We start from the raw sequence: 17,811 nt of genomic DNA on the forward strand, positions 1-17,811 counted from the left end.
CCAACTCATGATGGCGTCTGTAAAATTTACGAAGGGATGATTTCAACTTCACCATTTGGAACTCTTTACAATTTATTCCTCCCTAAGACAAGATACTTGTTTCTAAGTCGATAATATTTTTTTATGAAACAGAGCAATACCAATTCTTTCTTTTTGTCTTTTAGTTTTGAATGGGGAAGACTTGTTTAAAGTAGAAAGTCAAATGTTTTAATACTATTGCAAGATGAAAGAGTCTTAGATTGTATGTACCCTAAAAGATCTATGGATTGTTTAAGTATCCACAGCTGATTCACGCCACTTCTAGAATAGGCAGTTTCACAATAGCTTTATGGATTGATTTAAAATACATATATAAGTAAGCAGTGAATGTGGCTGTTAAATTTGATATATGTTTGTGTGCTTCTTTATTAAATATTTGTTTGTTTTGAGATTGTGACACAGTGATGACTGCTGTATCCCTATTATGACAACGTTACCTAATATCTGTTTTGCTCACGCATCGTTGTAAATATAATGGAATTTGATGTGACTGTCATACAAGTAAGAGGTTTAGCGCTATAAAACCAGGTTCAATCAACCATTTTCTACATTTAAAAATGCCTGTACCAAGTCAGGAATATGATACTTGTTGTCCATCCCTTTGCTGTGTTTTGTCATTTGATTAGGGACTTTCCATTTCGAATTTTCCTCGGAGTTCAGTACTTTTGTGATTTTACTTTTTGAAAACCGATGAAATAGATGTTGATAATTGATAGAGGTTTCGTGGAGCACTTGGAAGATCCAGCAATATACCGTTGGTTGTAAGTACACTTATGTAGTTTATGTGTCCAATACAGTGATGGAAAATCCAGTTCCATATTTGTCATGGAAGTAGAACAAGTGTTTTGCAACATTTTGGTCTTTGCAGATTGACGTAGCATGGGTATTGATAGACCCATTCAGTTTCTTGATTCTAACTTGTATCTACGACCTCACAGCCTTCATCCATTGGGAAAGAGCATCTACGTCTTCCTTCTCGAGTTAAGTTCATTGCCTGGCATAATCCTCAATTGAATTAATCAGTATTTTGAAGTTGTATTTTCAATTGATGGCTTTAGGCTCACGATATTTCAGAATTACGTGGCCAGCTGGATTATATGTGATTTGCGAACGAGCACAGGTCCAATCAGGAGGTTTAGACTTGAAGTCGTCAATATGAAGATCCTTCAAAGCGAGTTTAAAATTGAAAATTTTAGTTGCAATTGGTTAAGTATGGGTATAAGAAATGATTGGTACAGGCTGTTCTTTAAAATAAGGAGGTATTATTGATTGAGCTAATTTATGATGAAGGATATTGCCCAAAGTTGACGCCATCGATACATTTGTTGGCAAAGGAAAGTTTTAGAAAAAATCTTTTCTCTTTTTCATCTTTTCAATGCCAACTGGTTTGAAAAGTCTGCGACTTGCAATATTCGAAAATGATAGCTGTAAGTTTGTGTTGGTTTGAATAAGGGTCTGTAACAATAGTTTCCAAATATAAATTGAACAGAGAATGAAGTTTTGAAAGAGGTAATGAATAAAATTTTGTGCGAATGTGATGTAATGGTTTTTGCTATGACTGTGTCTATGTCGGGGAGTAGAGTTGAAAATATTTTGTCATTGCAACCATATGGGGTCGTAGTTCCCAATTGTCAAATCAAGTAGGCCTCTTTTTGTCTACAGAGAGGCATTGCAAAGTGAGGATTGTTAGTCCTGTGGTATATTTTTTCATTAATGCAAATTGTCATAGAGACGATAGAATAATCAGGCTGATTAAAATCCTGGTAAAGAATGTGGCTTGCATTATGGTTGATGTATGTTTGTTATGCCTTAGTTACAGTCAAGTCACAGTTATAATTCTTCATCAGAACCCATATAAATTATGATTTGACAACAAAAATAGCTAGGTTGTAACAATAAAGACACAGGAATAATTCATTATCGACAGAGATATACTGATGTAGGACCACAGAGAAAAGGCCCAGAAACACATTTGTTTAAGTTGTGCATTTTTTTTCAAACATTAACACATGCCTGTGCTTTCTCAAAAATATGTTGACAAGGTGATCTACTACTTTCATTACACATAGTATCAACATTATAGAAAACTTCCTCAGCTCTTACTCAAAATATAAATAATATAATATAATGGGGTCTTGAATGCTATTTGACAGCATCAGAAAAATTTAATTTTAAAACTTTTTTAACTGTACCAAATTACTACTCAACTTTAAATGTCATCCCTTTCTTGCATTAAACATTAAAAAAATAAATTTGGAAGGGGTATGAAAAAATATAGTATACACTATCCTTACTAGGGACTATACTTGTACACAACGAAAATCATAGGACAAGAATTATGTTCCCAGAACAATAGTTAGGCTGTGTAAAATGATAACATTTAATATTTGTGACAGATTTTATTGTATGATTTTTAACTTATTAAAGGACTATATGAGCTGAATAAATAATGACAATTAAAATTTAAATCATATGTATAACATAAATATAAAGAAGAATATACAACTAAAAAAAATTATGCCAAATTCCAACATACAGTTGAAAATATTTGACATTATAAACATGCAATTTGTCAAATTTTTATTGAAGTAAAGAGGTACTTTCGAATAACTTTCGATAGACTGAAAAAAAGCATATTCAACACATTTGTGACTTTCATAACTTTTGTGACAAGGTCTTTAAAAGTATAAGACAGAAATTAAATTTGCTTGTAATTAACACATCAACTGAACTTTCGATTTTTAGTAAAATGAGAATTGAAGAAATTTACTTTGATTGTATAGATAAGACAACTTTAAAAACATTTGTGAACAAAGTAAGACAACATTTTTTCTTTTGTCACTTGAAATTAAACACATTGTTTTATATGACTAGTTTTCAGTTGTTCATGTTTTATCTATAATAAAAATGTTTATAAAATGCAAAATTTTAGAGGAAAAATATATCACTTTATTTCAAATTAACTGTGAAAAAAAGTGCAAAAGGCACATAAATATCAATAAACCAATAAAATTGTTTGTTTGAAGAACACATAACCTACCTGGTTTCATAAAAAATTAAGAAGGGTTAATTTTTTTAATTTTTTATGTGTGAATTCGACTGACTCCATTATCACAAACTGATTGTTGGTAATAGTTTCAATATCAACAAATTCTTTCTTAAATAACCTTTCTTACTAATAATTCGAATAAAATGCACTTCAAACTATTTTAGGATAAAAAAAATCCTTAGCACTTGCAGAACTATTTCTTTGTGTATGAATTCATTCACTTGACTACATGATAACAGAATTTAACATACTTAAATTGTTGGTTGAAATGATGAACACCAATAGAATCAGACTTTACATACAATATTGGAGGCCTCCGGGTTTTTAAAGCTTAGTAGCTAGACACACTTCTATTCCAGCCCTGCAAGTTATCCCATTTTATGGGGAAGATAACCTGAGTTTTGAAATTCTTTGTTTTATAAACTGAACACCTCAAATTAAGTATTCAAATGATTTAAAAGGGTATTTAAGCACATACATACTCATTCAAACAATATAGTAGTAGATTTAAATCCCTTATGACCAAAAAAAAATTGGCAGGTATGCTTTCCTTACAACCAATTATTTAGCTGCACATATTAAGCACATGAAAGGAACAGATGTAGTAACCATCGTAATTAAACAAGGATGCATTATGTCATTTAATGGCTCCTTATTTCTAATGATATTTTTCCAGAACTCACATGTTAAGTATCAATGCTATCTTTCATAGAAAATTATAATACCTTCATTACTCACATTATTCGTGAGTAGTTATGAAAATCAAAAATATTCATGTAAATATTAATTACTAATTCTGTTTTGCGATGTATGGAGTTTTACCTAATTTGCAAATAATCAATCAAAATTAACCCAATTTTGGGTCTTTTGTTTAATAAAATTCATGACAATTAATTCTCTAATCTGCTTTCTTTCTTTATATTTGTGTCTATATGGATTAAAATAAGCAACACATAAAATGATTGGAATATGTTGAGACTACATTGGGGGATCAAAGTGGGCTCTTATCATACCTAAATCTTGTGAGAAAAAAAACCAGTTAATATTGACAAAATGATACAACATGCAGTTTGAACAATTATATGAATACTAATTAAACATTTTGTTCTAATAGAAACATTAATAAATATGAGCTGATAGTGAAATAATGATATGCCCTAAGATTTCACAGAGAAACCAGAATATCTTATATGATTGTGTCATGACAATGTTGACCTTTTTCATTACCTGTATAATATATTGGCTGATAAAAATTATATGATTCTATTTAATACATTTTGTTTTAATTTTAGAAACCCAAACAATGAAAATAGAAGAGTTGATAAAATATAATTTTAGCCACTCCATTTTTTTCCTTTCATGATAAGAATATTCTCATATCATACAACTTTATGATAAATTATGAATTGTCATGTATATTATGCATTTGTTCAAATATATGTCAATGCAGCATCCTAAAATAGTTTGTTTTTTACCTGACTTTACAATTCAAGGGTTGAAGTGAAATAATATTGAGTTGTTCTTAGATGTTCACATGCACTGTTTCTGAGTTAATTGCCTTGTTGTAATTCCAAGATGGCTGAATTCCCTGAATAATGCATTAAACCATAGAAAAAGAAAACTTTTAAACTATTTGTGGGTGCAGGGCTTATTTTGCAGGTTTAAATGTTAAAAAGATGATCTGTATGCATTGTGACCATTTTGAAAAAATAAATAGCAAACATTCAATACTGTATTCTTAACCTACATGCGAGAGGTGATGTTTGTAAAAAAAATATCCTTACTATTTAGCAAATGATATTTCATGTGAGATACTGTTCTAATATGTAAATAATTCCTTATTTGACTTGTCTAAAAAGCCGAGAGAGATCATTTGGCCTTTGTAATTGTAACTTAGTTCTGGTTAATATTCAGAATTTGATCACATTATTTTCTAAGGACTTAAACAATCACGAAATAGCAAGTCAAAAGTCAGAGATTCACTACATTACAGAAAGACTAACTTGTATGTATCATTTAAATGACCAGTTATTAAAATGTGTGATACATGTATCACATTAATATAAAAGTACACTCATGAACAACACATATTTAAAAATGTCACATCCTACAAATGACTCCACACAAAATATTGATTATCACAGATTGTATATAGCTGAAGCAACATTTCCATCTTGAAAAACTTGAAACGAACAAAATCTCAAAACTATTTCTCTGTTTTATATGCAGATACTGCTAAGTTGTCCATATTTCAGATAATAATATTCCTCCTCATAACAAACAGTCGCTTTTGTACTGTTTATAATAAACTTGACAGATCTTTTATCAGTTATGTTCCTATCAGTCGCTGCACAACATTGAAAGCTGTTGTAGGGTTTCAGGAAATGCTGACAAGATTCACACGTCATCAATACTATTAGACAAGAAATGGTAAACAAAAGCAGCTCTTTTCATCTCTTCTTCTTTTGCTACACTGCGGACATTTTTGTTGGATTTAGAGGATGTTGGAACATAATGATGGTCTGGTCTTAAAAACACATCACCAAACAAGGATGCTGTAAAAATATAGAATCAATGTCAATCAGTGAAAGCAATGTCACAGTGAGGTTTTAAACAAATTTTGTTTGTATTTTCAAAGAACACAAGGAGTCCTGAAGAAACAGGTATTTTTTATGTGAAATGAATTTGTAAGTCTGTTGCATATTTTCTTGTTGACTAGTCTAACATCTGCTTTACTTCATATTTAGATTTTTTATTTGCAGTATCAAATGATTATGAATAAATCAATGTTTGAATGGTGAATGAAAAAAAAGGTATACACTGTCCACAATGGCTACTAATTTGTAGAAAATGAAAATCAAAGGAAGAAAAATGTGATCTCAGACCAGTGTAAGATAACTAACTTGATTAAGAAAAAAAATCATGAAAATCAAAATATTAACCATATGCATACCATTCAATGGTTCTGATAAATGAAAATTGTCTACATAGAAAAATGTGATCTCAGACCAGTGTAAGATAACTAACTTGATTAAGAAAAAAAATCATGAAAATCAAAATATTAACCATATGCATACCATTCAATGGTTCTGATAAATGAAAATGGTCTACATAGAAATCTAAGAGGAAAAGTGGAGTACACAAACAATTCATAAATTTGTGCAGACATTCAGGAAGACAGACTGGGGTCAAATAATAACCATCTTTTTACAGGTATAAACAGTTGGATCATAAAATGAGAAGACATGATGACTTACCTAGAAATTTAATGTCTAAACCATTGTTTTGTGATTTTGACAGGAGTTCTTTGAGGAATGAACATAGATATCTAAACACGTTTCTATGGTATTCAGGAATTTGCAGTATAATCTGAAAAATAAAGGGAACAACATAAAGAAGTCAGTTGATCACATTCTTTCTTCATCTGCATTACATACAAATATCAAAATAAACTTAGATGGATTACTTTTAGACAAACACTAGTTACAAAAATTGAGATAAAACTCTAATTAATTGAACTTTTTTACTAGACATTAAGTAACCACTAATCAGATGATCCATTGAACTTTAAATAAATTCTATATATCTGGGCTTCAAAAGCATGTCACACAATAGCCTTGATCAAATTGAAACTAGGTGTCCTAAGAATTGAACCAGTGATTTTAGAATAACTTTAAAATAAACAATAGCCCAGTAGATCTTTTTATGGTTAAGCCAGTTCAGAGGATAAGGTGAACAAATTAAAAGTTTAACAAATGTGACATGACTCGCTGAGAATTTTTATAAAGGCTTAGATGACCATGTGATGAGCTTAATCAGGTTATTTTTTTGTGTGATATCTGATTTATTACCTGCTTTCCCACTAAAACTTGAACCTCATTTAGATATCTTTGAACAAAAATTCTTTGAGGGATTTTTACATTAAGTTATTTTTAATCTACCAAATAGACAGTGATATGTATTAACACATCTTTGAAGAGATATTCAGTGTACTTACCTGTTTACACAGTAGGTAGTTATTAGAACATTCTAAACATCGCCGGTGTACACTTTTTGGAATGACAGGATCTGGAAGGGATTCTAAAAACAGCAATAATCCTTCTGCTATAGAATGGATGCTACCAGCTAAAATATGTTAAGAAACTATAATATAAGATGTTTTGTTATTATAATTTTTACATTCCGCTCAAGCTGATGACATATATACATTTTGGTTTTCTTTCAAGTGCATTAACTCCTATCAAATGTTGACTTCATATTTTTTTCCTGTTATTGTGGATTCATTTATTTTCGTGGGGACCAATTTTCATGGATTACGGAAACCTTGCATGGATATTTCATTTGTAGTTTTGCCCAGGTCTGAATATAAGCCTATACATGCTATAGAAAATTTGTTATTCATTGAACGTTTAATTTTCGTGGATCACCTGTAACCACGAAAGCCTCGAAAATTGGTATCCAACAAATAATAATGAATCCACAGTTTGTAAATCTTGTCCTGCTCTAAATTTCTCTTGATCTACTGCAAAAATAACAACATAACAATACATGGAAAGTCATTCAAGGGCAAGACCTCTTCAATTGCAGCCATGTTGATTTATTTGTAGAGCTAATCATGAACTAAATATTGCTTTTCATAGTTTCTACCTTTTTATTGAAGATTTCAAGATAATAGATAAAAGAGTATAAAAAATTTGCATAAATCATCATTAAAGGGCAAAAACTCCAATAAAGAATCACCTGAAAGTTTCAGTAAAAATTTGACATTCAGAACATTTCTGCCCTTTCAAATTATCTCTCTCAATAACAATTTCAAACAATGGCATTTTTCCTCTATAATCATTTTTAGCCTTGGAAATCCATGCATGTTTATTGGTAGGCTAGATCATCAGATAAAAGATACTCAAAGAATGATTGTGGAAGTTTAATTCCAGTTAGCATCCTAATTCAGAGAAGATTTTTGCAACATTTAAAGGAGAAGACAAACAACATACAGCAAGTGATGATAAAAGCTCATATGGCTTGATGAGATTATTAACATGAGTAAAGGTCCAGTGTTTGAATTGTAAAGGTCTTCACATGTTTTATGTGCATGAAAAAAAATCCCTTTCAAGACACCTTTTAGCTCATTGAGTTATCTAAGTAAATCAAATTCTGCCTTTTGATAAAATTTGTTCATTAATATCATAATAAGTCAGAATTTAAAAATATGAATGTGTGTATTTGTAAAGGATACGAATCTTCTCTGGAGCACCAGTATCAAGACAATCCCTTATCAGTTGAATCTCTTTGTTCAAACCTGGTTGCTGGAACAAATCTTCCTGCAAAACAAGATTTCATAAACTTAGACGTAACCTAGTTAGAAGAGTGGTATAGAGTGATAGACTCAGTGCAGGATCAATTGCCAAAATGTCACAGAATCATGGAGATCCTGAGGAAGAAAGGACATTAATTTGCAGAAGTTGTTGGTTTTATTTTAGACAGTGTATATATGCATGAGATCGTGTTAATCTAAGGAGGAGCGTATTTTCAAAGTGTTATATTAGGGGTACAGAACACGTAAGGGAGTTAACTCTTAAAAATCAGCTGTGCATTTTAATCACAGTCTTTAAGTAAGGAGAAATCAAGCTTTTCATCGATCAAATTAGTGTTTGTCTTACTGCTATTGATTCAACCTAATTATTCCTGTAAATTGTGCAGTTCAAATTTCTAGAAATTTTCATATTTGCGTAAACAGGTCAAGAAAATATTTTGTCAAAATTTTATGAAAATGAAACAAGCCAAATCTATTTTAGTCGAAGTGTTGGTTACCCCCTTAAAGTCAATGTAAAGTATACATATAGCATAAACACAACCTCTGGTAGGCTAGATTTAATTTGAACAGTCTGCAAGTTTCATAACATTAGGTTGATGCAAAGTAAAGTTAGAGTGAACTGCAAAGTCAGCAAATTTTCAATTTTAAAATTTGATCTGTGTTTGGTGGTTATAACCATTGTGTATAAGTTTTATAATAATATTTGAATCCTGCAAACTTTAGTTAGAGAAAGAAAACCAATTTTGGAACATATGGATGTACAGACAGACAAGAGTAAACCTAAATGCCCCATTTGTAAGCATCAAGCGCATAATTAGTACAATGTTGGATGTTTTCAAATATATCAGAATATATTTGTATATATTGATAGATATACAACTTGGTACCTATACATGAAATACAATATATTACAATTGAAAACATATGCAGTCAATAAACATGCATAGTTAAACCAACCAGTCTTTAGAGGCTTATGATGCACTGTCATTTGAGTACAAAATATTATATGAATAAATTTCAAAATCATATTAATCCTTATTAGATAGTTTCGATATACTGTAGATTCATTATTATTCGTTGGATACCAATTTTCGTTGCTTTCGTGGGTACAGGTGAACCACGAAATTAAATGTTCAACGAATAACAAATTTCTTATAGGCTTATATGCAGACTTCGGCAAAACCACGAATTTAAATATCCACGAACATGCAAGTTTTTCGTAATCCACGAAAATTGGTACCCACGAAAATAAATGAATCCATAGTATCAGTTTTTAACATTAAATGAGAAAATAAAGATGAAAGTATCTAAATAGTTATTGGTTTGATATTGCAAGGGTTGTACATGGAATATAAGATATGAGTTGTTTTTTTGACAAACCTGATCACAGCCATACTGCCACAAATGATCTACCAGTCTCCATATCTCCTTAGGAATGGCATACAATCTGCCTCCTTGGTTTAGTACATCTCGCTTCACCAAACTACCTGGTTGTTCCTGTTACAAAGCATATAAGCACTTTTAAAACAATGAGAAAATAAGTCTGTCCTATTTTTTTCTAACCATACTGTACATGTAAGTTAGTAGATCACATAAAGAAGAATTACACGGGTGAATTATTTCTATATTTGTTTCCTAAACACTAGCCTTTAAACTATTCTTAAAAATTATAATTTAAATGCATTCAGCCAATTAGTGTGATTCAACTTTAAATGTCTCCTTAAAAAAGTTTTTTTTATACTGCATGAAACTCATTTTAATTTCTTGATTTTACCGATGATCATATACTGGCTGCTGCAAAAAAAAGTCCCAATTTAAACAGACTTATAGGCGGGTCAAGACTGAATCCTTAGATTTTAGAGCTGAAAAGGGCATACGACTTATAAGGGGATCAACTTATACTCGAGTACCTACTATAAAACAAACCATCAAATAAGCTTTTATTTAAACAGATCTTTTACTTTACAGACTATGGTTAGATAAAGTACCAACAGAAGGGATTTGCTATAATGAACAAGTTACCCATCTATCAAATTCCAATAAAACTTACAATTTCTACAAGTTGAGCAGTAGGTATTTCTCTGACTGGACCATGCATCTGTATCAAAGCTTCTAGAGAACTTCCAAAACTACTAGCAATATAATTACCACTCACTGATATGTAATGTTGGTTAAGGAGAAACTCATCAAGACATTTTTATACATACTTCATTTACATATTTCTTTCCAAGCAAACTATCATAACTCAAATGTTTTATATTTTAAATTCATCATCTCCATAAAGTACAAATTTTTCAGTAACAACTAACAATGTACAATATATTTATTCATTGCTTTGTATATAATTTGGCTGCCAGTTTCTAAATTGAATTGTTTTACATTTGTCATTTCATGACCTTTTAAAGCTGACTAAGCAGTGTAGGTTTTGCTCACTGTTCAAGGCTGTAGTTACCTATAGTTGTTAACTTCTATGCCACTCAGTCTCTGATGGAGTTTGTCTCATTAGCAACAATACAAAATCTTCTAATTTTTAATTATATAATATGGTTGACACAAAAGGATATAAAGAAATCTTTTCCCCCATTTAAATGTAGAACAAGTATGTCCTCTAATTTATCTTCACCACTGTTCAGTACAGCAGCACTTTTCTTGTCCACATACACAGATATATTTATTTCACAACTTTTTCCTGCAAAACAAATACATTTGTATAACCCTTTCCTCAATAATAACGCCTTTTGACGCCACCCCTTTTACTCCATAATGATGCCTTTCGACGCCTGTAGTGCCTCAGTTGAAATGTATATTAGAATTTCATTGATGAAAAATTTGTTTTCGCAATGCATTAATACTTTAAACCTGATGATTATTTTTCATTGAAAAAATCCTATGCGAATCAAGTATGTAAAAAAAAAAAATCCATGGAGGAAAGGGTTAATATTTTAAGAGTGAGATTCAAAATGAGTTTTGAAGTTTAACAGTACTGCTACTCACCCAAAGTGGTGCAACAACATGTGAAAATAAACGAAATTTTAAAAGAGTAAATGCGTTCCTGAATCTTAAGTAACACATCTGTCTTACATAGCAGTTACAGACAGCTTTGTTTGTTTTAAATCTCACCTGGCGTTATCACAGCCTTAGATGGAGATGCCATCATCCATGGTTTACAATAACTAGGTTCATCAAGCTTCTGTATAAATTCAAAATTTACAGGAACCTGCAAAATAAACATAGTACTGCTGTATAAACTGTTCTAAAAGTTTAAAAGGGTTTTACAGAATAATAATTCAATTATATATGAAATTACTATCAAATTTAACAAAAAATCCTTATTTATACATTTCCATACTTGACACAAATTATCGTTGTGGAACAGGAAAACAAACACTAGCATAAAAAAAAAATATTTTCCATCTTTCAGTTTGCTCTATAAACTCATATTCAATAAATTTCTGTTTTGGGTATCTTTATCAAAGGATCAGGTAAACAAAAATATAACTAACCTGACCAGAATTTGTTATTGTTAATATGTCTTCTTTGGTGTCTATAAACTTGACATCATTTAATATAATCTGAAATTAAAAATAGTATTAGGGCGTGTTAAATACAAATAGTTGTTGTGACTGCCCGGCAGATCTGAAAATATCTTGCCAAGTAAAAAGCATTACAAAGTTTAAGACTAGATATCAAATCATTCTGGAATTTTTTTATGACTAATGTCATAAAGTGAATCAGTGACATTTTAGATTTTATACTATTTTTAACGAAGTATCAAAGTGAATAACTTTTAATATTGTCCGTGTAATATAAGCCTATCATCTTTTAATATATGCAATTGCATTTTATATTGTGAAATAACAAAGGGATTTTAGCCATATAATCTGTGTAATGTGAATAATCAAGAAATTGCTGTGCTCCTAACCACAGGAGGAAGTTACTAAAAAGAAGAAGAAGAATATGAAAAGAAATGTAAAAATGCAATTTAACAAACACAGCTTGGTTCCAAGGATAATATGCACCCCATTAGTACATGCAAAAATTTTTTTGTCTAGCTATATCAAACTGTGAGTGAAAAAATCAATTATCTACCCTTTTCAAATTTTACCTTGATTAAGCACAGTTTCTCTCAATCTAAAGTACTTTCGCAAAAGGAACAAAATATGCTAAGAAAGTCCATCATATACATTTTTGTATAAGGGGTTTCCCAACTATTTTGGTCATGTTGTCTTATTTGTAAATCTTGTCCTGCTGATCAATTCTACCTTTTTACACCAAATATATGATATCTTACTTCTGTTTTATCAAGTTTAACTTGAGGCAGATAATCATTCTCCAGTCTGTCTAACTGTTTCATTATATCTTCATAAACTTTCCTAGATTTCTCTTCGTCTACCACTCTCACCTATAAAAGATATAACATCGATATTATAACATGTTCTACAACTTTACCTGCTTGACAACAATATACATCCACTATAGATAGTTTTCAAATAATAAAATACTAGGTAAATCTTGCAACTTTTTTACAGTAACTATCCTGAAAGACTATATTTTGTAATCAACCAGATATTGCGTCAAATCTATATTAAACTCATTTAGATAAAATTCTGGGAATATACTATCTCATACTCTTTTAAAATACTTTATCGTTTATCGTTGAGATATAAAAAAAAGAATGTGTCCATAGTACATGGATTCCCCACTTGCACTATCGTTTTCTATGTTCAGTGGACCGTGAAACTCTAATTTGGCATTACTATTAGAAAGATCATATCATAGGGAACATGTGTACTAAGTTTCAGTTGATTGGACATCAAATTCATCAAAAACTACCTTGACCAAAAACTTTAACCTGAAGCGGGACATACAGAGGGATGGCCTGACGAACGAACGAACAAACAAACGGCATACAGACCAGAAAACATAATGCCCCTGCTACTATCACTGTTGTTGGTGGGACATAAAAATTTGCATTTGACACTGGGATTTGTTTTATCAGCATAGAATTTTTCATTCATGTCTGCACACCTTGAAGCTTCTTGTTTACAATAAATACAATATGGAAAATTCTCCAAAGAAGAAAAGTTCAAGATATCTAAGGATTAAATGTCATTGACAGAAATCTCAGTATTAAGTTTAGCAATAGAAAAGCAAAGTAAAACATCATTCAAGAAAGGAATTCTAAATCTTTTAGAAATCTAGAACAGTTTTTCTTTCTGCAAATGAAAAACCCTTCAAAAACTCTATACAATATGTCAGTAACAACTACTGACAGACATTACCAGGCTTTGACGACAGGCTTTTTATCAAACTGATTTTTAAATAGACATCATTGGAATAAAGATGTACCTTTTTTTTCAAAAGTGCAAATGTTGAAAATAAAATGGCAACACCTGTATGAAGCCATAACTGTATTCTTCATCATATCTAATAAATAAGTATCTCATTGACCTTAAGTATCTCATTGACCTAATTACAAACTTAAACATGTAAACTATGCAAAAGTTTCAAAGTCAATGGACAAGAAGGTGGGGCTCAATAATCCCCATGAAAATTAGATTTGAATTTTCTAAAACAACTACGGTACATATCTATTACTAGTACTGATTCTATACCTCATCACAAACTTTAACAAGTTGACTTTTTTTAGGGAGATGATTCAAATACTATTGGTATTTTAAATTTCATTCAGAAAATTGCTAACTTAGAAAATAATGCAAAATTCAACTTACAATTTAACTGATTTCTACCCCATAATAGAAATTGTTTCCATGAATTATTTATGAATGAAAGTAAACAAATAGTAAGTTCAAATAATACAACAAAAGACCGATATTACAGTGCAATAATGATAAACAATATGTTATCTATATTATTTTATGCATTATCTTCATTTGATAATGTTTATTTATAAAAGAGGCTCCCAAAGCAGTTTATCTTTCTTACCTAACATCTATGCTTTTAAAATAATTTCAGTAAAAAAATGTTTAATGTACGGTGTAAAAAGAACTATTCTGAACAATTTTGTTTCTGTTTGCCCAAGGAATACATCTCCAAAAAGATTTTAATGTATTGTCATTCTAGAGATTAATTCACCTGTTCTGGTACATGGAAGCTTCTACTTTACTTTTTGGGGGAAACAAAAATAATTTAAACCCACCTCAACATCAAATAGATCTGAGACCGGTTTGTGGTCACTGATTTTTAATTCTGGATGGTAACGATACTTCAGGCTGGTTATACCACCTCCTTTATACAGGATCCTATCACACCAGGCAGGAGGACGACTTTTTTCACTGAAAATGGAAGAAAATAATCAGAATTATTCAAATATAATAAAAGGCTTTAACTCTCAACAAGAAACTGTAAATTTAGTAATATCTGAGTGGATTTATAGAGATTGTTGAAAAGTTGACAAAAATTAAATATATTTATAATTTATAATTTCATTTTACAGTTATTAGGGTTTAAGGAGATGCTGCATAAAAATAATACTTACAAAATGATCAGAAAATAAATCTTCTTTTTTTTGGCCATATAATGGTCAAAAAAACTTTCACCTATTTAAGCTCAGCACTATTTTCATCTTTACAAACAATCAAGGGGTGTACACCCTCTATCCTATACCTGTATCTGCTACTTAGAGTCACAGGCATTTGCTAATTTGTTAAAAGGTTGAATTTAGAGTTGAACTTTACTTGCTTATATGAAAAAAGTGAGAAGGAAGTATTTAAATTACTATTAAATTACAGCAATTGAAATCAGAACTAGACCAAGATCAACTAGAGGCTCTAAAGAGCCTGGGTCGCTCACCTTGGTGTATGTGAATATTAAACAAAAGAAACAGATGGATTCATGACAAAATTGTGTTTTGGTGATGGTGATGTGTTTGAACATCTTACTTTACTGAACATTCTTGCTGCTTACAATTATCTCTATCTATAATGAACTTGGCCCAATGAAAATTGTTAAAAATTGACTATAAAGGACATTAACTCCTTAGGGGGTCAATTGACCATTTCAGTCATGTTGACTTATTTGTAAATCTTACTTTGCTGAACATTATTGCTTTTTACAGGTTATCTCTATCTATAATAGTATTCAAGATAATAACCAAAAACAGCAAAATTTCCTAAAAATTACCAATTTAGGGGCAGCAACCCAACAACGGGTTGTCCGATTCATCTGAAAATTTACGGCCAGATAGATCTTGACCTAATAAACAATTTTACCCTCTTCAGATTTGTTCTAAATGCTTTGGTTTTTGAGTTATAAGCCAAAAACTGCATTTTACCCCTATGTTCTATTTTTAGCTGTGGCAGCCATCCTGGTTAAATGGCCGGGTCATCGGACACATTTTGCAAACTAGATACCCCAATGATGATTGTGGACAAGTTTGGATTAATTTGGCCCAGTAGTTTCAGAGAAGATTTTTGTAAAAGATTACTAAGATTTAAGAAAAATGGTTAAAATTGACTATAAAGGGCAATAACTCCTAAAGGGGTCAACTGACCATTTCGGTCATTTTCACTTATTTGTAAATCTTACTTTGCTGAACATTTTTGCTGTTTACAGTTTATCTCTATCTATAATAATATTCAAGATAATAACCAAAAACAGCAAAATTTCCATAAAATTACCAATTCAGGGGCAGCAACCCAACAACGGGTTGTCCGATTCATCTGAAAATTTCAGGGCAGATAGATTTTGACCTGATGAACGATTTAACTCTGTCAGATTTGCTCTAAATGCTTTGGTTTTTGAGTTATAAGCCAAAAACTGCATTTTACCCCTATGTTCTATTTTTAGCCATGGCGGCCATCTTGGTTGGTTGGCCAGGTCATCGCACACATTTTTTATACTAGATACCCCAATGATGGTTGTGGACAAGTTTGGATTAATTTGGCCCAGTAGTTTCAGAGGAGAAGATTTTTGTAAAAGATTACTAAGATTTATGAAAAATGGTTCAAAATTGACTATAAAGGGCAATAACTCCTAAAGGGTTCACCTGACCATTTCGGTCATGTTCACTTATTTGTAAATCTTACTTTGCTGAACATTTTTGCTGTTTACAGTTTATCTCTATTTATATAATAATATTCAAGATAATAACCAAAAACAGTAAAATTTCCATAAAATTACCAATTCAGGGGCAGCAACCCAACAACGGGTTGTTCGATTCATCTGAAAATTTCAGGGCAGATAGATTTTGACCTGATGAACGATTTAACTCTGTCAGATTTGCTCTAAATGCTTTGGTTTTTGAGTTATAAGCCAAAAACTGCATTTTACCCCTATGTTCTATTTTTAGCCATGGTGGCCATCTTGGTTGGTTGGCCAGGTCATCGCACACATTTTTTAAACTAGATACCCCAATGATGGTTGTGGACAAGTTTGGATTAATTTGGCCCAGTAGTTTCAGAGGAGAAGATTTTTGTAAAAGATTACTAAGATTTATGAACAAGAGTGCACACGCTGAAATGTCTCGCCTTCTATACTAATCATTGATATTATGTTGATAGTCCTAAGTATAAAGCTAAGCTTTATTACAACTGTCACATAAACTTAACATTAACCAAGATAACTAAACAAAGACCAATGAACCTTGAAAAAGAGGTCCAGGTCAGATGAACCATGCCAGGCAGTCAGGTACAGCTAACAATGCTTCTATACAACATATATAGTTGACACATTACTTATAGTTTAAGAAAAATAGACCAAAACACAAAAACTTAACACTGTGCAATGAACCGTGAAAATGAGGTCATGGTTAAATAAAACCTGCTCGACTGACATAAAGATCATAAAATATTTCCATACACCAAATATAGTTGACCTATGGCATATAGCATTAGATAAAAAGACCAAAACTCAAAAACTTAACTTTGACCACTGAACCATAAAAATGAGGTCAAGGTCACATGACATCTGCCCGCTAGACATGTACACTTAACAATCATTCCATACAACAAATATAGTAGACCTATTGCATATGGTATGAGAAAAACAGACCAAAACACAAAAATTTAACTATAACCACTGAACCATGAAAATGAGGTCAAGGTCAGATGACACCTGCCAGTTGGACATGTACACCTTACAGTCCTTCCATACACCGAATATACTAGCCCTATTGCTTATAGTATCTGAGATATGGACTTGACCACCAAAACTTAACCTTGTTCACTGATCCATGAAATGAGGTCGAGGTCAAGTGAAAACTGTCTGACAGACATGAGGACCTTGCAAGGTACGCACATATCAAATATAGTTATCCTATTACTTATAATAAGAGAGAATTCAACATTACAAAAAATTTGAACTTTTTTTTCAAGTGGTCACTGAACCATGAAAATGAGGTCAAGGACATTGGACATGTGACTGACAGAAACTTCGTAACATGAAGCAT

The 17,811-nt window shown here is 31.2% G+C and overlaps 1 protein-coding gene across 3 annotated transcripts in view; it reads right to left on the bottom strand.

Moving 5' to 3' along the window:
* Positions 1–2,403: 2,403 nt before the first annotated feature.
* Positions 2,404–17,811, bottom strand: part of LOC143048084 (inositol polyphosphate 5-phosphatase OCRL-like) — a 61,512-nt gene continuing 46,104 nt past the window's right edge. For 2 of the 3 annotated variants that reach the window (XM_076221531.1, XM_076221530.1), the window contains 11 exons: positions 14,563–14,698; positions 12,694–12,804; positions 11,906–11,974; positions 11,523–11,619; positions 10,962–11,091; positions 10,453–10,558; positions 9,783–9,899; positions 8,325–8,409; positions 7,086–7,213; positions 6,346–6,457; positions 2,404–5,643 (listed from right to left, as the gene is read on the bottom strand). In XM_076221531.1, coding sequence (XP_076077646.1) covers positions 5,486–5,643; positions 6,346–6,457; positions 7,086–7,213; positions 8,325–8,409; positions 9,783–9,899; positions 10,453–10,558; positions 10,962–11,091; positions 11,523–11,619; positions 11,906–11,974; positions 12,694–12,804; positions 14,563–14,698 — 1,249 coding nt within the window. In that variant the 3' untranslated portion in view covers positions 2,404–5,485. The remainder of the gene's footprint in view (positions 5,644–6,345; positions 6,458–7,085; positions 7,214–8,324; positions 8,410–9,782; positions 9,900–10,452; positions 10,559–10,961; positions 11,092–11,522; positions 11,620–11,905; positions 11,975–12,693; positions 12,805–14,562; positions 14,699–17,811) is intronic. The other variant, XM_076221529.1, reaches the window with a different exon arrangement.

This window comes from Mytilus galloprovincialis, chromosome 10 (genome assembly GCF_965363235.1).
Source record: "Mytilus galloprovincialis chromosome 10, xbMytGall1.hap1.1, whole genome shotgun sequence".
Classification (NCBI taxonomy): domain Eukaryota; kingdom Metazoa; phylum Mollusca; class Bivalvia; order Mytilida; family Mytilidae; genus Mytilus; species Mytilus galloprovincialis.